Source organism: Cottoperca gobio, chromosome 8 (genome assembly GCF_900634415.1).
Source record: "Cottoperca gobio chromosome 8, fCotGob3.1, whole genome shotgun sequence".
NCBI lineage: Eukaryota > Metazoa > Chordata > Actinopteri > Perciformes > Bovichtidae > Cottoperca > Cottoperca gobio.
This window is the reverse complement of record NC_041362.1, coordinates 18,175,887-18,201,686: the sequence shown is the minus strand read 5'-3', so window position 1 is coordinate 18,201,686 and position 25,800 is coordinate 18,175,887. Positions and strand designations below refer to the sequence as shown.

General features: G+C 38.9%; 1 protein-coding gene across 2 annotated transcripts; it reads right to left on the bottom strand.

Moving 5' to 3' along the window:
• Positions 1 to 591: 591 nt before the first annotated feature.
• On the bottom strand, positions 592 to 18,676 carry LOC115012491 (ral guanine nucleotide dissociation stimulator-like 1). 2 transcript variants are annotated; one of them, XM_029438126.1, is made up of 17 exons: positions 18,305 to 18,676; positions 15,340 to 15,629; positions 14,280 to 14,324; positions 13,954 to 14,153; positions 13,685 to 13,842; positions 13,347 to 13,595; positions 13,090 to 13,193; positions 12,637 to 12,721; positions 8,760 to 8,831; positions 8,073 to 8,159; positions 6,165 to 6,197; positions 5,786 to 5,907; positions 4,506 to 4,595; positions 3,808 to 3,937; positions 3,002 to 3,334; positions 2,716 to 2,830; positions 592 to 2,629 (listed from the first exon to the last, which is right to left on the bottom strand). In XM_029438126.1, the coding sequence occupies exons 1-17, from the start codon at positions 18,326 to 18,328 to the stop codon at positions 2,490 to 2,492; spliced, it is 2,277 nt and encodes a 758-aa protein (XP_029293986.1). In that variant the 5' UTR covers positions 18,329 to 18,676; the 3' UTR covers positions 592 to 2,489. The 2 variants fall into 2 exon arrangements, with proteins under 2 accessions (XP_029293986.1, XP_029293987.1); XM_029438127.1 differs by lacking the exon at positions 18,305 to 18,676 and having other exon boundaries at positions 13,954 to 14,131; positions 15,340 to 15,475.
• Between the last annotated feature and the right edge of the window lie 7,124 nt (positions 18,677 to 25,800).

The window sequence follows — 25,800 nt, the reverse complement described above, 5'->3', positions numbered from 1 at the left end:
TTGCAGATTAATAATAAAAAAATGGCAACATGTTATTTATAGATCTTTTCCAAGCAACTATTGGTCAATCCCTTTCTGCTTATACAACATGGAGAATATGCATATACTGTATACTGTGTGTTATGTTTACAATATTCTCATGTGCTACCTTCTTATGGTTATCTTCTCAATCACAGAATTCTTCTCCCGTTTGGACTTTTTTACCCTCTTTTTCAAAACAGACAACATTACAATTACAATATTGGAAAATTAAATATTGAAAATATGACGAGGTGTCCGCTACTGCTTCCAGTTTTGTGGCCACAGATTTCTTCTCGCTCCTCTTGAGGAATCGTTCAAAGATGTAATTCTGTCGCTGCGATGGCCGCGTCCTTCTTCATAAACTCTTAAAGGGTTTACATCAAATATAAGATTTCTCTTTTTAAACAACTTATTGTTGCCTAACAAACACTCATTCCAAAGATAATGTTAATGTTGCTTCTAACTTGTACTTTTAAGATTTGAAAAGTAATCAACTTTATTATAATTCATACAGGAAACACTTAACCTGTGACGTTGGGCTTAATAGCAAAAACTAGTCAGACAAATCGGACAGATTAAGTGTTTATTAGGAGGTTGTCAATAAAATGTGGAAATATACATACAACGTATCAAATCTGATTTTTATTTCTCTTTGTTTTACAAGTGTGACAGTTACTTCATAATCCCAAGAGTGAAGAACAAGCTGCATGCCCCAGATCTGTATGGACAGCGCAGGTCAATAAGACGTCTGTGTCTTTCCTCGAAAGCTATCTTTGCCCTTGAGCAAGGGTCTTAGCAAGTATTTCTGTTCAAAGTGCAACTCTTCCTCTTTGCAAATACTCCCTGCAGTGTGAGCTGTAAGAAATATGATCATTATCAGCTATGTCATCAGAGTCTTGGGGTCAATTGACGTCATTGAAATGATTACATCTAAACTCCCCGTAAGGCTTCAAATCAAGCCATTTAAGCACCAGTTACATCCAGGCTTCACAAGTCTCAATCAAATTTGTTAAATACAATTTTTCTTAAAATTTTAAATATTATCATTTTAAATATTCTCAGTATTCATCGGAAAATAAGACATCTCTAAAATTCTCACTAATCAAAGCAGTAGCATGTTAAAAGAAGCCATGGTTTGATTAGATTTTCTAAATATGTCACAACAAGTCAAGAGACAACGGGACGAGGGTTAGTTTGGGTGTGTGGACGTTGGGTTGTACTGAATGCGAGGGGGAACTGACGCTCGTGTCCTGTGAGGTAAAATCACTGTTTTTGTCAATGGAGTCAGGTGGCTTGTAAGAGAGCATAGATAACGTTCACTTCACAAGTTCCCCGTCCGAAAGGGCTTTCTGACGGCAAAGTAAAGCAGTTACAATATTCTAGACATAGCGTACACTTAAACTGACATTGATATTTTTTTGGTGGATCTTTCTTTTAGGTGTCCTTTAGTCCTTGATTGTGAGTTGAGCCGCTTTCGAACCCGTTGTAAAATGCAGCATATTGCTTTGCTACTGTTTCTTCAAACTGCGGAGCGTGCCGACCGTCACTTACACTGGCTATAGATAAGTACCTCATACAACCGCCCTTCAAATAATCCAAACTATCCCTTTAAAGCCACCTAGTGAGTCGTCACAATGTGTTAATCAAAGTGGAATCAGAGTGAAAACACATACAAAACGTTAGAAAATAATCTTACTTAGTCGTAGTACTGACACTGAAAACACACACACACACACACACAAAAGTTCACCCTTGGTGTCGTCTCATCTAGATATAGTAGACATTTGCACATGTACATCCCGTCCCGTCCATCAAAGTCTCTTGCTGCTGCCACGGTTACCCGGCGCAGGAATGCCATCCTTCCAGTCGGGGCTGCTAAAGTCTCACATGATGAGTCTCACAGCAACGGCGCAGCAGCCGGGCTGAAACTCCCCGAGTACACTGCTCCCTGGTGAGAACGTCCCCTCCTCAGATGGCACATCAGTACGCCCTTCACACAGCATCTGACCCCCATTTATTTTTTAACACACAGGTTTCATAATGGCACCCAGCTGCGTCTCTCAGCATCCATGTCAGGTCACTGATGTGGGCATGTGTTGATATCTAGCAGGAGTCTCAGAGATCAAATCAACCAGTATGTGTAACCTCACATTTAGAACCATGTGACCAACACATCGCTGAGAAAAAGTCAAAGAATGGGTACTTCTTCTTTTTGTATAGGATTCATACCTAGTTTATTCCAACAGGGAATAAAAGCATGTCCGATCCAGATGTTTTTTAAGCTCGTCTATGTTGAGGCGAGCATTCTTCTTCTTAAAGTGCTTTTGCATCATCATCAGTTACCATAAAAATTGCACGTTTACCTCTTTGGTGTCCAAGAAAAAAGGATGGACCATCTTGGAGAACATACTTATAAAAAAAACTATGAAAGAATCTTGTTCATCGGACAGGTGCAGGATTTGTATGTGCTATTTTGTGTATCGTCCGAGACTCGACGTGGCCCTGAGTGGTTTCTTCTGGCCTTTTGGGAATTGGCGCAAAACAAAGTCGAAGTTGGCCATTGTGCACATAGCGTAGAAGACGTTGGCCTTGTCTGGTATGAGCAACTCTGAAAACAGAAAAATAAAAAAATCTAAATTGGTGTTTGCTTGAGAAAGAATTGCTGAAAAAAAAAAGAAGAGTTTCTGTTCTGACCTCTTTCCTGGGAGATGACCTGCGTCAGCGTGAAGTCCTGCCAGTTCATGTGCTCGAGGTGATGCTTCTCCAAAGCCCTTTGAATCACCTGGGCAGTTTTGTCCTGGCTCGTCAACTATGAAAGAATAATAAGTGTCATTAAACACACCTCAATGGAGCTGTTGCTTGAGAAAGTCAATGTTGAAACCAGCGCAGTAGTAGAAGTATTCAGATCATTTAGTCCCCCTCCTCTCAAAAATGTGTTTTCCTGTTGTTACTTCACTTGAATACTTGAGGATAAACTCACCAGGATGCTTTTGTACATGTTGCCGTTGTTGTGGCCGAGGTCCACGCTCACCCTGACTATACAGGAGTCAGCCACCTGACGGTTATACAGGGGCAGGGAGGTCATGGACACGGAGCGCTTGTGGTGGGAGGCCAGAGTGGGCTTTGGCCGAGCACCACCGCAGGACGCGGCTGGAGAGCAGAGATCAGTCCGGCAGGAGGTGGAGCTAGAAGGAGTGGGGGAGTCTACAGAGGAGGCAGCGGAGGAGCATGGGGAGGACGAGGAAGAGGAGGACGAGCAGGACGAGCAGGAAGAGAAGGCCTCAGACACATTGTTGCAAGAGCTGTGAAAGGACTGCGGAGAAAATGAGATAGGAGAAGTGATATTGATGAGTGCCACTGCAAACATGATCACAGCATGTGCAGAGTTTCAGAATTGATTCCTCTGCAGAGACCAACTATGGAGAATTGTGCAGCATTAAACTAACGCTGTTCCAGCTCAGTCGAGGACAGTCGAAATGCCAGTTGTTGAGGCCTCACGCAAGTTTTGATGCCCCTTTAAAAAAGGAACTTTCCCAGTTTAAAAAGCCATTCAGAGAACTTAGTAGAAATGCTTCGAGGTTGGTTTGACTTGTTTGTGTAAATAGTGGATGTTGTGCTGAACACAGAGGCACATGAGATAACAGCATGACAAACAGAGAGAGCACTGTGCACGACTGAGGACAAAGCATAGACATAAAACAATGGCACACACACACACACACACACACACACACACACACACACACACACACACACACACACACACATACACACACAGTTGTTTACCTGCAGTCTGATGGAGCAGGTGGAGTTTGTGCAGGAGAGATCCTCCATCTCGGATCCACTGGATCCAGAAGATGAAACACTGATCTGGTCAGCCGGGATCTTTTTAGATCCATCGCTCACTGTGAGGAGACTGAAGGCAGAGATCCAACTTGAGCTTGTGTCAGAGACAAAACTAATTTTATGACATTATTAATGCTGTTTTTCAGCTGTAGGATAATGACCTTATATCTTTTTCCAAAAAATAGTTATAAAATCCTTAAACAAAATATCTTTTTTAGTTTATTATTCAATTTATAAACTTTTCTTTAATGAATATAACTCATAGTTTTGTCAAAAAACATACATGATCTTTTTATTTTTTATGATTTAAGTAATTTACTATATTATGGTTAGAGCCGAAATAGAAATTGTGATATTGTAGTTATATAAATGTAATTTATGGTGCTGTTAGATTTCAGGTGCGACAAGTGGGAGAGCAAACTGATTTCTGAGCGCAGTGAAAATGTTGTTTTTGAAAAGACAAACGGCAACAAAAATGGATTGAAGAAACATATTTCATTAGATGAGAACATGTTGTGAATACGCCAAACGGGTCCTTTCATGTTCTGGCAAAAGAAATATTGTTTGCACCCAAGTATCCTGTAAAGGTAAAATGTGAATACTGTATACTGTGTGTGTTTGAACATTCAAATACTCACGAGGAGAGTTTCTTTGTGAGTGTGCGGTGTCTCCAGGAAGTTGGCGAACACAAGTCCACTGGAGGCTCCAGCTGTCTCGACAGTTCATAGCTGTAAAAAAAAAAAAAAGAAATGACAAACTTCATCCTCTACGATAGATGTTCATGTATTGAGGAAACTTTGTACTGTGAACATTGTTCAAAGACAACCGGAAACCTGATTATTTAATCTGGTGTAATTCTCACGTTTGTATTATTTTTAACAATTTTACTGTAACTAATTATTTTTATTATCGATAATTATCGATTATTTTATTTTGTAAAGCACTTTAAACTACATATCTTGTATGACATGTGCTCTATAAATAAAGTGTATTGTTTATAATAAATATTATTAATATTAATGTAAATATAATATTACATGTTACTGCTTTTTCATTACAGTACAGGCATTTAACCCACAATTTTGATTTAAACGGTTGTCACCACTGCAACTTCCACCTAATGGTGTGTCCACATTGAAATGTATAGGAAATACTCCATTTTTTATAGTTTTGAATACTTGTCAGCAGAGGAGGTTAAAACTACAAGAAGCTGAAAAAACTGCCAAGCAGTTGCACCACAACGCAGATGAACCGGATGAATCTAGTTATAAAACTGCATTTTGTTATTTTTGTTTGACAATCAGTACCTACATGTGTCCTGTTTCTGTGAATGCAAAAACATTTTTTGCATTCACACATTGTTCTTGTCCGACATGTGCTATTAAAGAATGTATTTTATTTGACTTTATTTCACAATAATTATATTGTGGTGTAGCTTCACTGTAAATGCACACTCCCACTGTTTGCCAGAGGTTCCTTCCTGCCATGGTAAATATTACATGTTATGGTATTTCCTGCAGGTAGCAGACTTCTTCTTGTTATCTGTTCAGCCTTTTTATACATTTACAGATTTTACACACCATGAGCTGCATCACTGGAAGAGTTATACAAGTTAGCAAGTAATTATTGCATTATCAATGTCAAAGGAGTGGTTTCTAAATGACAAGGTTTCATCCGCTGATATCCACTGATAACAAGAACTGATCAACTGACCAGATGCCATTACTCAGTATGACGGGACATTTTAATAAATGCTGCACCGAGTGACGAATCTTTCAGTGGAAAATGTGAAATTTTTACAACACATACTTCAGATTATGTAACTCAACTTTTATTGAGCCTTCAGCAGGCTTTCGTCTGCTTGTCATCCGATCACAGGGATGTTATGGGAATAATAAAAACACTTTCTTTAACGCACCTCTCCTGGTCTGTGAGCAGCTTGTGTCCCTGCAGCCAGGCGGAGATTCTGGGGTGATGGGGCAGGTTGTACTGGGAGCAGGACACCTGCAGCACACGGATCTGTGACAGAACCTCAAACTCCTGTAGGGAGAGAGACATGACGGTGGATAAACAAAGTGACAGTGTTCCTCAAAGAGATATGCAAATGTTTCCCACAACTGAAAATGTCCCTCTCGGCTTACTTTGAGAATGCTAATATACTGCACACACCTAACTACACCATCAGCTTAGTGCCGACAGAATGCTACATTGACACTTTGTACTTTTGACTCCTATGAAAAAAAACTAATAAATAAAAGGGGAATACATAAAAGATGACACAAAGAGGAAGCACTTACCCTCCTCCTCTTCTCAAGGTTTATGAGCACAACCTGTCAACAGAGTAAGAACTTATTTATTGCATATATCAATGATTAATTGGATCAAGAAAAGGACAAAAACATCTCCTATTTAGTGTTTATAAGCCGTATATCTCAATGATTCATTATTGGTCTATAAAATATTGTTATATAGTTGTAAACAGAAATAGGAAACATACTATATAATACCTCATGTGAATCATCCCCAACTGGCATATATTGACAATATAATATAATAACACAGTTAATATGAATGTATTGCATGTTTATTTCCATTATTCTTATACATTATATAGAAATATTAAATATGACGGTTATCAAAAATGGGTCGGGACACCGGTAATATATATTACTAAAATGATTGATGCATTTTACTAAAGTATTATTCAAAGAATCTATTCATTAATGACGACCATGAGATGTGGCTGAAAGTTTGTTTGTCAAATTAGTTCCAAGGTCAAGAATGAACCTTGAAACCAATTATCAACATTTTTGAACCCACCTTTTGTATATGTGTGCAATCAATCAATATGATTATGTTATATTATGTTACTATGTTATACTGTGTAATCATTCATTAACCACAAGTTATGGATTCTTAGGGATCAAATTGAGGTTAGAGCGGATGGGTAGGCGTAAAAGAAAACAGACCTTTCTACACATTACACTAATGAATGCATTACATAAGCGCACATCTTTGTGATCATATATCTGTACTCTACAAACTCTTCCTCATACTCTGTACTGTGAACCTTTGCACGTTCCTCTGAATATTTTTGCACATTTCTGCACAATACTACCACTTGAAAACTGCACAGCTTTTCCACTTTTAATTCAAATATGTTTGTATGTTTTCACAGTAAGTGTCATATTCTTATTGTAATTCTTTGTTTGCATATTGATATTTCTTTTAGACGTTTTTTGATGTTATAATAGTTTTTACAATAGTTTTTTTTAACAATTCTGAATTTGCTCTTATTTGACATTTTAATTTCTCCTACTGTCCTTATATATGCACCATTATACACCAAAGCAAATTCCTTATACTGTACATTCTAGGGTGAAAACCTGGATTTTGATTCTGATTAAGACCTGAATCTGACTTTTTGACATCTGTTTTATCTCATTACAAATAGTATGCCATAGAAATATAATTTAAAAACCGCTTTTTAAATTTGCAGCACCGACAAAACTGAGAAAAAAAGTAAATGCACTCTGTGTTCAGTGAGTCGGTCATTTATGGATTTTTGTGGAGACACAAAGTAGGCAGCTAAAGCAAGACAGCTAATATCAAGCTAGCTGGTGAGATAGCCACAGTTAGCCTTAGTTCAATACAAAACTAAATGTCCTTGTGGATTTTCCTTTAGCTCTGTAAATTAAGAAATATCAATTTTGATTAATTTACACCTTGGTCATTGTGTAATTTCACATAACTAAATGAGTCAGTAACTAGAAGGTGTTTAACTAAACTCCTGCTAAAGACAGCTAACGTTAGCTTAGCAGAACTCAGTAGGTACCAGCTCAGCTTTTGACTCTCGAGGAATTCATGCAATTTGGTGAGGAAAAGCTACTTTTAGATGACATTGAAATGTATTAAATTGCTCTTTCATTTATCATATTGGTCTCAGTGTCAATATTAATTGTAGAAAAGCAGACAGACACCTGGCAAAACAGAGGTTATGTTGCATAGGCCTATGCTGCTTATGAAGGCAAAAAAGAGGGGATCAAGTTAAAGTGTTACCTACTACTGGAGCAAAATACATAATATGATTATATATTTTACTGTACACAGTAGGCTAACCTAACCTATACCTAACCATTGATTGTAAACACTGTCAAATATTAAGCAGAGCTTAACTGCACTGTTACTCAAGCTACATTATGTACCTCCACAGTGTCTGGCAGAGCGGTGTCCAGCATGGTGAGCACGGTCAGATATGTGCCCAGGTATGGAACCACTCCACTGGAGGTACTCTGCAGAGGGACAAGGAAGCAGGGTTACAGCAATAGTTTTCTGTGTCACTGTGCGTGGTTATTTGTGTCTTTTGAAGTCAGTCATATGCTGCTTTATTTTACTAAATGGGTTGAGATCGAACGACATTCACACAAGGAAAGTCACGGTTAGCAGCACTATGGGTTCATGTTACGGCCCAGGAGTATGTGTATATGACTCATAAAAAGGGCCCTGGTCTAGTCTATTATTACTGTCCTATAATCCTGGTGATCTGGGGCCATTTGAAACTTGTTTAACACCGAGCGAAGCTAAAGATAGGTTTGGGTATCTGCCATGCCAGAGATACTCCACCCACAGTGAAATCAGCTCTTATGTGGCTTTTAGAGTTGTATAATAGGGAAGGGATTTGGCATGTGTGTTTATGAAAAGCTGAAACTAAACCCAGCCTCAGGTAAAAAAAGACAATATCACAAGAAAAATGTTCACAAACAACATTCCTCCTATGAAACTGCACATTTAATGTGGCAGAGGAAGGAGGGTTGCTGCTGATATCTGGCTCAGGGCTTCATCTCAAGTCTTTAAAACATCTCACTCTTTTCTCTTCCTGAGGTATGGCTTACCATCTGTCTGGAGATCGGACACCGCTTCGATATCTTTGGAGAAATGTTATTTAAAGTCGCCTGGCCTCCGTCCTGTAAAAGTAGGTCAGACAGAGCTATATTCAGTTGGAGGTTATATTTTAAACGATTCAACTTTTAAAAACTCAGCATGCTTTTTTCCTTCTGCATAAGTGTGCGTTTATGTGTATAAATATTCAATTATATTACACACAATCACATACAAAGGGGGCTTTAAATGAAGGATGTAAGTAAACAGAATATGATTCAATATATTCTTATGAAGCAGGTTATTCAATACAAGAATAACACTTATTATACATTAACTTGGATATCCTGTTTGATGATTATCGTGTGAAAGGGAGGGAGGGAGGCCTCTTTCAAGCATTCTCTCTGAAGTCTTTGTATGAAATGTCTGTCAAAAACAGCGATTAGGCTATAAGCAAATGTGTGCGTCACTGTGTTTACATAGAAAAAAGCCTCCTTTAATAAAAGGCAGCGCCTGAATACAACTGCATTGAAAAGTGAAAAGGAGAACAAGTTAACTAAAGTGAGACAGAACGTTCCAGTTAAGAGAATATCTTTGAATGTTATTGTGAAGCGGGAAATACTTGTGCAAGTTGTTTGGTTTTTGTGTGCAGAGAATACCAGTCTATCTATGATGTACTGACTTTAGAGTCCTTTCATTGTAACTAGACACAAGTCACCTCTGACGCAGTTGCCTAAAGAGGACTTCAGAAAAGAAAAAGAGGGAACACAATGTGCTTCAGGCCTCTAGTTTCCCATTAACACCCTGTTAAACATTTCTGTAAATATTAAACTCAAAAATGAATATTTTGCAATGATTAAAGGGAGAAAACCATGTGCTCAGGAGGATAATCATTCACAAACATGTTTTCAATATGTGAAACATTCTTCGTACTTTGGTCTTTGTATAGTTCGTACCCTGTTGCGTTTAGTCACAAGATTTCCTGTGGTAAAAACACAATATGTAATTCCAGTATTGCGTCTTCTGCTAAAAAGTGATTCAGGCCATTTCCCCCATCCCAAATTGACTGCTGGGACTAAAAGTATGCAGCACATGCACTGGGTTGTTTGCATTGGTAAACATTAACCCTTAGTTGCAAAGGTAGGTCAAAAACTAAATGCATTTCCGTTAGAGATTTACAGGAAAATTTCCGTTTTATCAGTTACTTTTGGCACATAGTATTTATTGTGGACCACATCTCATCTATTATCACTTACATCATTTTACACAGCGAGACAATTTTACATTAAGTATATGGTCTATGTTCTCCAACTCAATATCCTCTTAATATGACACATTAATGGGACCTTTCAAAAAGTTTTATGTTTTCAGCAATGTTTTTTCCAAATAGGTCAATATGTTGAAATCACTCACAATTTACAGCATACTGATGTTATACTCCTCAATAAGAACTCAAATGACATTGATATTTCCACAGTGGCTGAACAGATTTTTACCATTCAAACTTAATTTGAAACATCCATCTCCCTTCATTCGTTTGCAATGAACTGCAAACATGGCCCTTACCAATCACTCACAATATTAGTTTATATCAAGAGATAAACATACCCTAGGAACATACTAGAGGACCCTGGGAACAAAGAAAGCAATAATCCTGTATTATCTATAGCCTACCTTTTACCTCAGAAAAAGTGATAGGCTATTACTAAATTGATAGCTTTTTCCCATAACATGTACGTGCGGGTTACGATTATGTGAAAGACAGTCTGCTATTATAGTCTGATTACTCTACTTTAAAGCTGGCTAACATTGGTTAGCAACTAGCATTACTGTAGTTGTTGATTAACTGTTGCCATGGTCAAGGAGGCAAGCTTTGCTAGCTTAGTAGCTATCAAGAGAGACAGTTACGTGAAAGAGTATCTGCAATCATTATCAAATGACTTTATCGCTTAGGCTACTTACATTAGCTTTCTAGCTTACATTACTGTTGTTGTGGATGGACTGTTGGCATAACTAAGTTAGCTTAATCTACTTTATAGCTTCTAGCATTAGCTTGCTAGCTAACCTTACTATAGGCCTATGTGTGGATAAACTGTTGCTTGATGAACCAAGTAGCTTAGTAGTTTTGCAATCTTAGTAGCAAAGTAGCATAACTTAGAGATAGACTCACAAGTAATTTGCAAGTAGGCCTATATATTTGATTTGATGATGAAAATTACAAATATATCAAATGTTAAATTATGATTGCGTGGAATACAAAATAATGTATTTTTTAGCATCCATATAACACCCGTGATTCTAATAGGCTACATCAGGGATATTCAACTAAAATTCTAAGAGGTCCAGTTAGAGAAAATTTCCGCAAGCAAAGGTCCGGAGCATCATAATGTTATGAATTAGTGTGATATATATTGAAGTAGCCTAGTAGCTGTATCAACGTCTGCACGTCATCAACAACTGACTGTCAAATCTAATAAATAAAGAACAATTCTAAAACATTTTGACAATATTTATTGTCACTTAACATTGAACTATACAGATATATATATATATATATATATATATATATATACATACATACATATACACACATACATATATATATATATGTATATATATATATATATATATATATATATATATATATATATATATATATATATATATATATATATATATATATACACATATATACATATATATATATACACACATATATATATATATATATACATATATACATATATACACATATATACATATATACATATATATATATATATATATATATACACACATATATATATATATACATATATATATATATATACACACATATATATATATATATACATATATATATATATATATATATACACACACATATATATATATATATATATATATATTGTAGATATGTATAATGTTCTTCTTGGGCTGTATTTAAAAATAAAATTGAGAAAATAAATAAAATAGCTTTTGAAAAATTGTGCATCTTAAAATAAAGTGCTTAATCTTAGAAAAATAAAATAAAGTGTAGCAGCAGCTTGAGTTTCCCTTTTTCTTTAACTGTTTCACATCTTGATTTAACTCTCAACCAATGTTAGAATAAATCAGTCTCAACACATTTTAACAATTGAACAGTTTAACCCCGACTAGCACATCCTGGGTTAAACTGTTCTCTGTGGCTGATGATGCTGACAGGTGGACTATTTGCTTTATTTTGTCACAAATCAAAAACATATTGGGCTCTGAGCACCACGGTCTCTGAGCATATGAGACGCTGGTGTTGTGCTCCAGTGGGAAGGATGAACATGAATGAGTCCATTCTGGGTTGAAAGCTCTGTTGACTTTTCTCTTCTTGGAGAGCGCCATGAGTAGTTATTTTTTCTCTCCCTGTCTGCCGCTCACTCGCCTCTTCGTCTGTGTTTCTCTCCCTTTCTTCGTCTTCTCTCCCTGTATGCTAACTCCTCTTTCCGTCTGTCACTCGCCTCTCATCTGTTTGTATTCAGAGTCTCAGTGTTTGCCGATTGGAATGCACAGATTTGATTGGCTGCGTAGCATCACGTGGGATGGCTTAACTCGCATGTAATAGGTCTGTGAGTTTCCTGAACCGCTAAACCAGTGCCGTAAAAACGAGGAAAGCTGCGCCGGTTAAAATAGAAGCGCCCCATCAAAATTGAAAATCCCTTAATAATTTATTGATTATAAGTCCGGGTCCGGATAGGTCGGCGTCTGGGTCCGGACTCGGACCGCGGTCCGCCTGTTAGTGACCCCTATACTACAGGTTATTTTGTGACTATGTTCCAATGACCTATGCATATAAAGGTTAACACTGTAAACACTGAAGTAAATCTAGCCTGTTTGTGCAACAAGCAGTTTCCTTCTCACCTCCAGCAGGAGCTCTCTGTTGGTCAGAACACAGTTCTCATCAGGGAAGGTTTCCCACAGGTTTTCAAACATGGAGATGCTATCCCTACAACAAGAACAGAGACAGAATGTAGTAAATATGCAACTATTCACTTAAAAAACAGATACTTTAACAATTAACTATTATAATACTTAGTCTGTGTTCAGATGTTTACGCCATAATGACAACAACATGAAGTTAAGCTTCACTTATCCTTGACATTATAATAGCTTACTGCATTGTTCATGACCTGACATGAAGTACATGTGTCACATGAGAGACATTTGCTGACTTGCTCTGTCAGTGATCTTGAATTGCACTTGATAAGGGTTCAATGTCCTCATTAAAGGACGATTATGTAGACCACAATATCAACATAACCATAGAGACGGACAAAGGTTGTGGCGTTTGAAATGGCTTTAACCCAACCCTACCTGTTAACAACAGCCCAGGTCTTTCTCAGCCTGTAAACAGCATTAGACTGAAGGGCCGACAAGATCGCCCTGAGAGAGGAGAAGTTCTTCAACCGACGACAATCCTGCAGAGTAAACAACTTGCATTTAGTGGATTCACTTCATTGCATACTGTATATCAAATATTTAATGAAGCTCTAATGAAGTCTTTGAAAACCTGCTGAAAGCTGGAGTTAAATGAAGCCTAATCTTTAGTCACTCTGGCTTTTTTGACTAACCTGTGCTACTCTGATCCACTTCTCTATGATGCAGGCCCTTTGAGCTGGTGTAGTGGGAGGCCCACAGGGGGAAGTGGGACTGGAGGAGGCGTCTGTTGGCCAGCAGAGCAGGGACATGATGACCTGGTTGGTAATGGCATTGAACTGCGCAATGGTGGCTCGTATGGTTGGAGACATGTTTTCCTTCTTGTCTCTTTGCGACCATACACAACCCAGACACTGGTACGGCACCACTTTGACAAACAGAGCCTGAAACTCCATGAAAATCAATCATCAGCCTTTAATCAACAATGTAAAACAATAGAAACGTGGAACATAAACTATATCCTCTCCCGTACAGAGTCCATTCGGGTGAGCTGTTCGGCAATGGCTGCAGCGGAGAACTCCATGACGCCACCTTGATCCAGAGAGTTTTCACATCCTGAATCCTCATCACCAGAAGCCTCCTCATCCTGCTCGAGATCAGCCTGGGCAGGACTGAAATTTGTATCAGCCTCTGAAGAAACACAGGGAGTAGAAGAAATAGTGAGCATGTTTTTTTGCATATGGCATGATGGTATGGTACACGGACAAAGGCCTTATCATTTTAGTTCACGCTATGTGTCACCTTCTCTCTGTAACCTCTGGAGCAGTGCCTCAGCTTGCCCAGCCAAGGAGCTAAAGTTGGGCTGGCTACGCATGTTGCTCTGGACTGCAGAGCTGATCCTCAGATGATCCAACAGCAGCCTGAGTGCTGTGTGCAGGGGAGGATCCCTGAAGTCCTCACTGTACTCATCCAACCATGTCTGGACAAAGGTCAACAGAGGGCTGAGGAGGCAGCGGGAGATTCATTACAGTTTGACTATTTAAATGACACTTTAAGCCAGAGTGACATATTAGAAGATTAACTGGATATACAGTAGGTTTGAGCAAATTATAAACTTGTCCTCCTACCTGCTGAAACATTCACTGCTGTCAAGATCTGAGGCAGTGCTGTCCCTATGGGGGGAAAAAAAACAGGACTAAGCCATAATACTCTTCCGGCTGTTTTCTGTACATTTTTTCATTATTATTTTCCCCTGCTCTGCAGCTATCCTAAACCCTGACCTTGATACATGCCAACCACAGTCTAAAACCGCTTTGTCCATAATTGTTGTTGTTGAAAGCCTCAAAATGATAAGCACCTGCTGGGTACTTATTACTACATCAAAGACCTGGTTGCTTTGTCAGGGAAACAATATATAAAAAGATCCTGACGCAACATGGTGACTTTGCATGTGCGACAACCCAAGTTGTTTTCCAAGAATCTAGCACAAAGGAGCTGGCTCTTCACCTGTGCCTCTTCAGCATGTTTAAATATGAGCCTATTGTTTCTGATCTGGGGAAGGTGACCAGACAAAGAGGCTAAAATTATGCTAAAATGTTAGCAGAGTGAGCACGAATGGACATGTGAATTTGAATATCAAAGAGGGGTAACTGACATGAAATATCTCATTCAGCTAACCATTAAAGGAATAATTTGACATTTTGGGAAATTAGCTTATTAGCTTCTTTGCGGAGAGTTAAATTAAAAGATTGATACCCCTCTCACGTCTGTATGCCAAATATGAAGATACCGCCAGGAGCCAGTTAGCTTAGCGTAAAGACTGGAAACAGGGGCAAATTTACCAGTAACCAAATACCAAATCCCCTAAGGACGTTGTTTATCGCTTGTTATCTCTGCCAAGCGTAAGGGATTACGCCTTGGTCGTGTGTGTTTGTATCTGCCTGTCTGTAGCTAATCTCGCATACTACTGGACCCAATAGCCTAATATTGTTTGTGCACATTTAGGACTTAACTGTATGCTCAAAGACCCAATTTCCACTCTTTGTGCCAAGCTAACCAGCTGCCCACAGTAGATTCAGATTTGCTGTACAGACATGACAGTTGTGTATTTCCCAAAATGCCAAACTATTCCATAAAGAAAAAACAGACAAAACCAGGCAAACAGTGGTACAAAAAAGTGATGTTTACCTCAGAAAGAGCAGTTCAATGAGCGTTGAAGTGTTGGTGAAGGTTCTGTATGTGGAGAGGAAGATCCTGCTGTAGTCTTGCTCCTGGCAGTCAGGGTCGAGGAGGTGATTCATAAGGAGATCTAGGGTAGCAGCCTTCAGACGCCGCACCTTGCAGGTTCGGTACTGCACAAAAGCGCAGCATGGACTATCCTCACTGGGGTTGGGACAGGAGGGGACGGGTTCCCGACGCAGTGTGACCCCATAAATTGCGCCATCCTCGATCTCCTCACCCCACTCTTGCACTGGGTTCTGGGGATGGTAGAGGTGGGAAATAATGTTTGAGGTTTTGACGTTAGTGTGGCTGCCATCCAATGTCCTGATGGTAGTATCGGTGAAATACACAAATATACTGTACATATAGTTGGGCCGTGAGGAGGTAAAAATAACAGCAAGTCACCATGGCCAAACAGCCAGGTGAACCAACACAAACAAGTGACACAACCTCCCACTGAGACTCACACTGATCTCATGTGAACCACAACAACTATGCAAAATGTGCTTACTCAGAAAAATCATTCCAATGACTGCACAAACAGTTGTGTGTGTGATGATAATAATTATCAGATCATCACCGACTCTACCTGCTGGTGTCAGCCAGTGCTTGGGTCTCATTTCAACAATTACAGAGCAACCTGAAATTTCCCAGAATGTTAAAGGTTCACGTGAATGTTTATGGACAAATACAGGATTATCAAAAGGTTAGTACATCGAAAGCAAAATACCACAACAAATGCAAAACACTGACAAAATGCCAGCAAGTTTCCATCAGCATCAGTCCTCCTTCAGTGACTAATAGAAAAAGAGCTGTAGCTTAGTTTAAGTGTCATGATTTTGTTGCTGTCTTTTTCATTACATATTCAGACAAGAGGTGAGACGTTGTTTGATCTCAGTGAGCGCTATTAATCAGTGTTTGAGCCATGGCTCCTCCAGAATGCTCAATAGCACTTGACACGACATGCACAATGGAACAGGGCTTATCAAATGGGAACACTGCGTCTTGTTCAAGCTCTAATTATGTGAAGTATAACAGCACAACAGCTGTGATGCATAATTAAAAAAGTTCACAAGTGAGCCGCCAAACAATATGTGTAAAAGCTACCACCAATGAAGACTGAACACCAACTGCATTATAAGGGTCACTGCCCAAACATCGAATAAATACAAAACTAAAATGGTTTCTCTTTGAAATTGGTTTCCATTTTTGTGTTGGCGGTTTACCTTTCCTTTTAAATGGAGCACAGCTGCGCCTGACTTTATATTTCTAATATGAGAGATCTCCAAAAAAAATGGATCCTACATTTACCATATTACCACATTGTTCAAACTTTATGTATATTTTAATTGAGACCTAATAAATAAATTCTGTACAAATAATTGCTTCATTTTTTGCCCTTGAAAATGGAAAGAAAAGGGCATAAAAGTGTGGTTTTGGGCCCCAGGCAGTCCCCCAAAAACTATACATATAGAAGTTTCCATCAGGGTTATTTACCCACTGCTGTTTTCACAGGTTCAATAGTACTCTTAGTAAACTAAACTTCATTAGTCAAATCGGTGGAGTGCTCCTTTAAATGCCCAAAGTGTTATATAATAAGACCAGTCTTGCATAACTCCAGTCTAATGCATCTAACTAACATGCAAATGATTCACAAATCTATACAGATGCCCTGCAGTGAACACAAGTCGACATTAGATATTAGCTCTTATGCTCTATTCAAAGTGGAAAACCTTTTTTTCACAAGCTTTTTGATCTGACTTATTCCGTACACTACACATCTTCTTCCATCTTAAAAAAACACAGTTTTATTTAAACTTATAGTTAAGGTCATGTTTGGACAATATGGGCACACAGCGAGCATTACTGACTAAACAATGCAGAGGACATGGAATAAACTGCCTGCACAACAATGATTTTAAAATCGTCTATCTACTGTAGATGGGAGGAAATCCTGATATGCAAATCATTTAAATGTATTTATGTAAAGGCAAATGTTTAGCTGCTGTGTCTGCTAGTGCTAACCAGTAATACATAAACCCCATTGTCCCTCACAGAAACTAAGGTCGTTTGTTAGCTACACAGATGGGAAACTGTGCATGGTGTCTTATTGTTACTCGCTGTCAGCGATGGCGGTACTAAGCACTACTTACAGCCAGATCTAAAATCAGAAAACTCCTCTATGCAGATCTGATTATGTTGGCGTCTAAAGCATTTGATATGAATGAAAAAGCAGATCATGGAGCAGCAGGAGGACTCATCAGTCCTGAGTGACACAGTTAAACACAGTCATAGTCTTGACTTTTTACAGAACCAGTTTGTGCAGAGCAGAGAATAATAAAAACCTGTTAATCTTTAAAAAAAAAAACAGTTGAAAGGTGGTTTAAAAACCCTTACGACATTGCAATATCACTTATATTGAGTTGTGTGTGTGTGTGTGTGTGTGTGTGTGTGTGTGTGTGTGTGTGTGTGTGTGTGTGTGTGTGTGTGTGTGTGTGTACATTACATGTTTCTGAAATAACTTCTGGGTGTTTCAATCATGCCAAGTATTCAGTTTTCTGGTACAACTGGTGCTTAGCTCTGTGTCTCAAATGCATTGGAGGCACAAACTGAGGCTAGACGTTTTGAAGCTTTAGTACAAACAACCTGTGGTCTGCAGATACAAATAGATACAGATTAGCTGTAAAATACATTACTTTTACAGATATTGTAAAAAAAAGATGTATTTTATTTTGATGTGATGATTATTTGGGATCTCTCCACACAGCTATTAATCAGAGCAGAAGCACCATTTATTTACATATATGACATTACAGAGAGTAACCTGACTAGACTAGATTGAAATAACACTACAATCAATGGTCTGACTCTAATGTACAGTTGACTTCATTTATGGATCAGTTTATATTTGTATCATAAGCATTTTTCTTACCATTGTTAACTCCCATTTTCCCATCTCGTCCGGTAGCCTAAGGAGCGTTGCTTTCCATTTTGACAAGGAATTGTTGAATTGAAAATAAGCTTCCACCTCGCGAAACAGTAGGTTTAGGGCTGCATCTTGATATAATAAAATATATTTGTTTATTATCTTGCTTGGAACTACATTAACGCGCCTGTATTATATTTAAAAGACGACTTTCACTGCAAAGTATTCGCTACATTTTATGCGAGCATAGCAGGGCTGTTCCGATGACACAGTGTCAGCGAGACGGCAAGATGAGAACTGTACCGACTTGTTTTCTCTGAAATAGTTTGTATCCACCGGTACTTGCTGGGAGGTGTCTCTGACTGTGGACAGTTTGACTGAAACTCACTGGACTTTATAGTGGGAGGCGACTTTCTGCTGCTAGTGAGGACTGTAGGAGGAGTGAGAGGAGGTGTGTCTGGCTGTGGGGGGGCGGTGTTGGTGACGGGAGTCTGTCTCAGGTTTTAAAACAAATGTGTGCCAAATATCTTATTCTCTTTCTTGCCATGAGTTATATATTTGAATATTGATACCACCCTCATGTTAATATGGTACCCACAAAGCTACAGCCAGCTGCCGGTTAGCTTAGCATAGCTTCACCTAAAGATCTGGCAGCAGTTAGCCCCAGTTTAGAGCTAGGCTACATGCTAGCTGTCAGATTCTGTAAAATATATTTAACCGGAAATGTTTGGAAAAGTTTTTTTTAACCCTCTATGGTACCTTGTTGCCTCTATTTAACATACCCCTGTTTGGCCTTTTACATTCACACAATACATCCCCAGGTATAATGCAATACTTTTAATAAGAGGCAGGAACATAAGGAGCAGTGTTTAAATTTGTCACGAGTCTCTGGGGGCCTGAAGACTTCTTTTGCAGTCTGTTGCACAAGGATCAGCTCAGCCATTACTATTACTATTACCTTACTATTACTATTACCTTACTATTACTATTACATTACTATTACCATTACTTTATTAGCACAAAAATGCTCTGAAAACGTAATTTCCTGCCCTTTTTCAATCTTGAAAAAAATATATTCACAATAATAGATGAGTAAAGCTTAATTTCTAATAGTTTAATGTACTTTATTTGCTAATTAAGTAATGGAAACTTGCTAAAATGCTAATGTTGCCTAAAGGCAACACCGTACCATTAAGGTAAATTGGATAAATGATGGATTTAACTCTAGTGAACGCGTGGCTCCTGTACCTATTTTTATTACAATATTCTATCACCTGTACCATAAAAAAACAAACTATTTGACTCTCGTTTTCCAAGTTGCAACTCAGTCTCCTAACCGGTAACTGGGCTGCCCAACTTGGAAAACAGTTTTAAAATAATTGTTTATCGTTCAGCTGACATAATTGAAATAATACAAAAGTAAGTGTTTTTAAAAGACCTCCGTTGGTTATTACGTAAGAGTCAAAAACTGGAGTTCGGAACGAGCTAGCCTCGCTCTCACTAAAGGTAACATCGGATAAATCGGATTAATTCATTAACACGCTACATCTTGTTTGTGATTTCACGAGGGTTAGGTGCGGGACTATTTCTTGGCCAAGCGCATTGACTTGTTGTCAACATGAGGTCGACCAGCAGAGATTCACTTTTTTTGACAAGCTATGCTAGTTAGCGGCTAGCTGTAGCTTCCTATATAGCGTAGGCTACACATTGTTAGATTAAACAAACGTTACCCAAAACTATAGGCGGTAAAACATTTCTCCACCTCATGTGCAACATTAAAGTTTGATGTAATAATATAAAACTGAAAGTGGAAATTCAACATATTGAGTTTTTACTTTTGATGCTAAGTAAATATTATTGCCTATACTTCTGTACTTGTAAAAATGTAATGCAGGATTTCTACTTGTAATAGAGTTTTCTTATGGACTAGTATTGCTCCTTATACTTAATTCAATTATCTGAATACTTTTTCCACCACTGTACTAGACACAAGATGTTTTCTACTTCACTGAAAAGTCCATTCTCAGTATGAGTTTCCACATCAGCTTTAGCTTTCATATTAGCTTCCAAGCTAGATAGTCATAAAATCATGCTTGTAGGTACAAGTCCTAAACTGAAATTTGAAGAGAACAAAGGGAAACTTTAATCCTTCAATAGATTAGTGTGAAAACAATCCTGTAGTGTCAAATTCTGCACATACATCTGCACAGTGAAGCTCAAACATCCAAGTGAAGTAACAAAAAACTCTATTCTACTTTTTTTTTTATCGTTTTCGAAAATAGATTTGAGACTGGCAATTGACACAGCCATGATCACAAGCTAGATCAGGTCACGCTAAGAGGAAAGCTGTGGTTGAACAGGTAAAGTAAGCACGCAAACGTTGGAAGCTTAGTGTTGGTGTTGAAGTCATGCGACCATGGTGTAGTTTATAGTCTTATATATTGTTTAGCTTTTACTTCTGGCAAAAATCATAAAAGTGGTGCTCATTTGTGAAGATTATCTTGCTTAACAAAATGTGGAAGTATCATAAATCTTTGTTTGCATCAGAGCTTATTTTCTGTGATAATCCCAAATCTGTCTCTCACATGTCCCACAAGTTTAAGAAATTGCAGCACTAAATCACTGGAGTAGCCCTTCAATTGTGTGTCACTAGACTGCTCAGGTTTTCGCTCGCATCTTGTACTAGTGTGTGTGTGTGTGTGTGTGTGTGTGTGTGTGTGTGTGTGTGTGTGTGTGTGTGTGTGTGTGTGTGTGTGTGTGTGTGTGTGTGTGTGTGTGTGTGTGTGTGCGTGCGTGTGTGTTCACAATCTGACCTACATGATGCCGGCTTTTCCAAGAAAGTGAAGACATGCTTATCTTTTCTATGAAAGCAGGCTGTTATTTCCTGAATGTGGCATTTCCCTATATGTTATATTCTGCCAGCTGTGTAGTCCTTGCCTTCCTATCTAAATGCAACACATAAACAAAAACATCAAATGCTCTTTATTAAATAAAGACATGGATGTGCTTGTCTCACTCAGTGAATTACTGAACCACTGACCCACATAAGAAAGTTGTACGACTAACGTCAAACGTTAGTAATGTATTGTATACTCATGCATCATACACCACGGGGTCACATTTAAAATCTTTTGTATTCACAATATCAGTGAAACAAGTGACGTTCATGTTCATGTCCCTCATTACCTCAAATCCCGACAGATATTTAGTTTCCGTTAGGCTATCCATCCAGAACAGTTAAAAGGCTGCTTTGACACCTTTAGGTGCGGTTCTTCCCCCCCTTTTATTGTTGATAGCTTTGGTATCATATATAAGCCAACACAAATTTGATACCATACAATGTGGGTATTTTCTCACAGATCACGTTTGTTTTTGACGTATCAAAAATACATCTGCAATCTAAGTCCGGGAGTCCGTGTATGGAGGAGGTCGGGGTGGATCGGGACTTTCACCCTCCAGGACACTGCTGTTCAGGTCCCATGTGACACCAACGTCAATGGTGACTCTTTTAGTTGTTTTGACCAAACAAAGCCAAATAAAAAATGTTCTCTTCAATTTACAATGTTAACCACCACGTTAAAACGTTATCAGTCGAGTTGAAGGAGAACTTAGACATCACATGAACACGACTAAGAATCTGTTACAGTCACGCTAGCGGCTCTGTGAGGCTTTAGGCCCGCTGTACGAGGCACAACTGTGCTTTGAGCTAAATACTAATGTAAGCATGCAAACATGTGACAATGCTAACAAGCTGATGTTTAGCAGGTACAATGTTTACTTTGTTCACCATCTTAGTTTAACATGTTAGCATGCTAACATTTTTATAATTAGCCCTAAACACAAGATACAGCTGAGACTGAGTGTCATGATCGTGAATGTCTGCACCAAAGGTCATGGCAATCTATCAAATAGTTAAAACATTTCCCATAAAACAAAAAATGTCAACATCATGGTGGCGCTTGAGGAAAATCAGGGGAATACCAAAGTCAGTAGGATTCATCCTCTGGGGGCCATGAATGTGAACATTTCATCCAATAGTTTGTGAGATATTTCAGTCTGGACCAAAGTGGTGGATCACTCTATGCTAAGCCACTAGCATAGCTAAAACAAAACGGCTATGTACTAAACAATGTGTTGAACACACTCCCAACTCTTCATGGTGTCTCTTTGATCAAATTGTGTACTTGAGCAGCAGTCCACTGAATATTTGTGCCATGTGAACATCAGGCATTACAATCTCCACTACTGATGATTGCAGTGATTGGGGCCAAAGAGGAGCATTTATGATCAAAAATATTGTCTGACAGACTCCAGCTGGTATCTGACATCAAATAATGAGAAGGACAAAGAAGTGTGGGACATGAGTCCCTTGTCCCAAAAGAAAGGAATACAAACTCAATTCAGAGAATTTAGTCTTTGGATTTAGGAATTCAAAGACTTCAGAGGAAGGCTGACGCACAGTGGTTACAGCAGTGCTGAGGAATGCAGACAGATAGTTCTTTATCAACACAGCCCAAGAGACAAATACCTTTTGAAACCTCTTTAGCGTGCGTGAGTCTCATGGCTTTGGGGCATGAGTCTTTAGGGCAAAGCATAAACGTGAAAGAATTGCCATCGACACTTTGTTCATCGCACATTAAAGTGAAACAAAACAATGTGTTCTACGCAGCCATGTTTTAAATGTTACATGCACGTAATAAGCTAAACAACAACAACTATTAAAGCAGCTTTAAGCAAAGGAAATGAAACACTTTTTGTCACAGGCCGTAATCAGATTCTGTCCTCTTTAGATTGCTGTTATACGAGCTAAAACATGTGGTAGCAGACGTTTCTGGATTTGGGCTTCCTTTGGCTCTCCCCAAGTGTAAAACTCTCCAGAAGAAAGCAAAGTGGTGAAACATGACCTTATCGTTACCAACCTTTATTTACCATAAAGATGCTTGAAGTGGAAAGACACGGAGGGATTACCAAAAGGCTGTTTCACATTTTATAGGGTTGCCAGGGCCACAGTGGCACATATCAAGTGCATACCGGGCGGGCACTCTCAAGAACGCCACCACTCCTAATGAGTCAACCACTCAGGCTGTTCAGGTGATCTCCATGGAGACAGCAATGAAAGAAACCCTTCACTGGCCGACAAGCCTGTCAACCACTCAGGTGCTTTGACGCAACTGCTAAGAAAACAGCATCTATTGTGACTCAGCGGCTGAAATATTGCTCACTGTTTGACTGCAAACAAAGTGAAATGAAGTCGTACTGCCTGGGGACACCGATGATGCCCACGAGTTGGCTGTAATTCAAGGATCAATTACCGTGTGTGCTTACTATGTCGATGAAGTTTATTGTGCAAAGGTTAAAAACCTACGCTGAATGAGAGAGGTGAGGTGTGGCATAATGTGATGAAAAGCAAAACAAATCAAGTCGTTCTTTCTAAAGATACACAAAAGAGATTATTTCTAGGTCCAGAAAAACACAATGAAAGTGGGTAATGTTACTGAAAAATAATCTCTCAATTTTGTTCACGAAGAGTAGAGTTGGACCACAAAATATAGAACAAACCCGTCAGCTTTCAAGGTCGAAAGTGTTGTGGTATTTTTTGATTTAGAGCGCAATGCATGGATTGGTAACTGATAGGGCCTACTGGGCACAGGGGCCCAAAGTGTCAGGGGCCCCTGGCTTTCACCTGCAAAATGTCACTCAAAGACATTAGAAAGAGTCTCAAAAAGAACACAAAGAAATATAAAATGACTACAAAGAGACACAACAAGACTACAAGGAGATGCAAAACAGCTACAAACAACATAAAGAGACACAAAGTAGGTAGAATAAGATGCAAAACAAAGTACTTAAACTACTCTGTGCTAGTTCCTGCTCCAGCAGGTGTCTCCAGCAGCACATTTTGCCATGATGACACACACACACACACACACACACTCACAAGGTGAAAACACATCACGGCTGATAAAAAGCAGCTAAACAACCATAAAGTGTGTGTGTCCTGCTCCTATGTAGGAGAAGTGGTGGGGTCTTTTGCATGTCTGTGCACAGGGGTCTCATAATCCGCAGATGGTAGTTTGTCACATTTGGCTTCTGGTTTTCTGTTGTGCTGTGTGTGTCTGTGTGTGTGTGAAACTCATGTTCCACTGTCACTGTTTTTATAGTTTTTAATCTAAGCAGGGCAGCACTTTCCTGCAGCCGTCAGGTGACTGCCAGCCACTCCGGAGATAAGAGCTGACCTGAATGGATCGGGACAAACTGAACACGTTATATAGATTACACACTCCATCTCATGGGCAATAATAGAACAGCAGGTAGCGTTTTATGACTGTTAAAAGTTAGTGTGCCTTGTCGAGGTAGATGTGTGCACCTGTGTATGCAATATGTGTGTTAAGCAATGGATCGTACTGCAGCTGTGGGAGTAACTGAAAATAATCTGGGTTTAAAACATTAATATAAGGAGCAGGGAGGTCACTTTTTATTCACACTCTGGAGTCAAACTTTCTATATGGTTACGATGCAGAGCCTTGTAATCCAGCGGATGGTAGTCATCATTCTGTTTATCGATACACAAAATCCAGTTTTGGAATTTACCTCAATTTTGGGGTCACGGTTCGGAACATTTTTGAGTCAATATATTTATCGATTTGGAAAAATGTAATCGATCGGTGGCTTATTGGGCATAAATTACAGCACTCAAACAATAACACACACATACAAACAAATGTCAACAGATCAGTATCTCCATCTGTAAACATAGTTATAAGGAACCTATAAACCTATATAAGGAAAATAAATTACACTTTGGTCCGTTATACAAACAAAAGTAATAAGTAATTGATCCCAAAAGTTTCTGTGACCATTTTAAGCACATTAGTAGTAATTAAATCACAATTACATCTTTGTGAAATCTAATGTTGCAGGTTTTAGTAGGTCAGAGCTTCAAACCACTACTTCCAGCAGGGTAGATTCAGCTCCAACTCACAGGGCTCGACGTATAAACTCATCTATTTATAACCTTTATTTTACCAGGATGAGATTAAAAATCTCTTTTTCAAGAGTGTCCTGGCCAAGATAGGCAGCAGCACAGTTCCAGACAAAAAACAATAATCACAATCACAACATTAATTAAAACCTTTACAGACACAGCGGTCTGCTTCAATGTCTTTAAGAGTTGCTTTAAGTCTGTTCAGAGAGACCAGCTCTCTGAGTTTCAGCTCATTCTGCAGCTGGTTCCAGGCAGCCGGAGCAGCGTAACTAAAAGCCAGTTCAGTACGGACTTTTGGGACAGTTAGAAGAAACAAGTCCTCGGAGCGAAGCCGATACTGTCCACTACATTTCCTCCTAATGTAGATCCTTAAGAATGGAGGAAGAGCACCAAGAATAGCTTTATACATAAGGATGTGCCAGTGTTTCAGTCTACGGGTGGTCAGGGAAGACCATCCAACACGAGCATATAGGGTGCAGTGGTGCGTCAGGGTTTTGAGGTTTGTTATGACTCAGTG

Coding starts and splice junctions, on each gene's coding strand:
- LOC115012491 (XM_029438126.1), bottom strand. CDS start 18,328: ATGGGAAAATGGGAGTTAACAATG. Junction 3,335..3,807: donor CCTGCTCCATCAGACTGCAG/GTAAACAACTGT, acceptor TTTTCTCCGCAG/TCCTTTCACAGCTCTTGCAA. Junction 2,630..2,715: donor GGTCATCTCCCAGGAAAGAG/GTCAGAACAGAA, acceptor TTCTGTTTTCAG/AGTTGCTCATACCAGACAAG.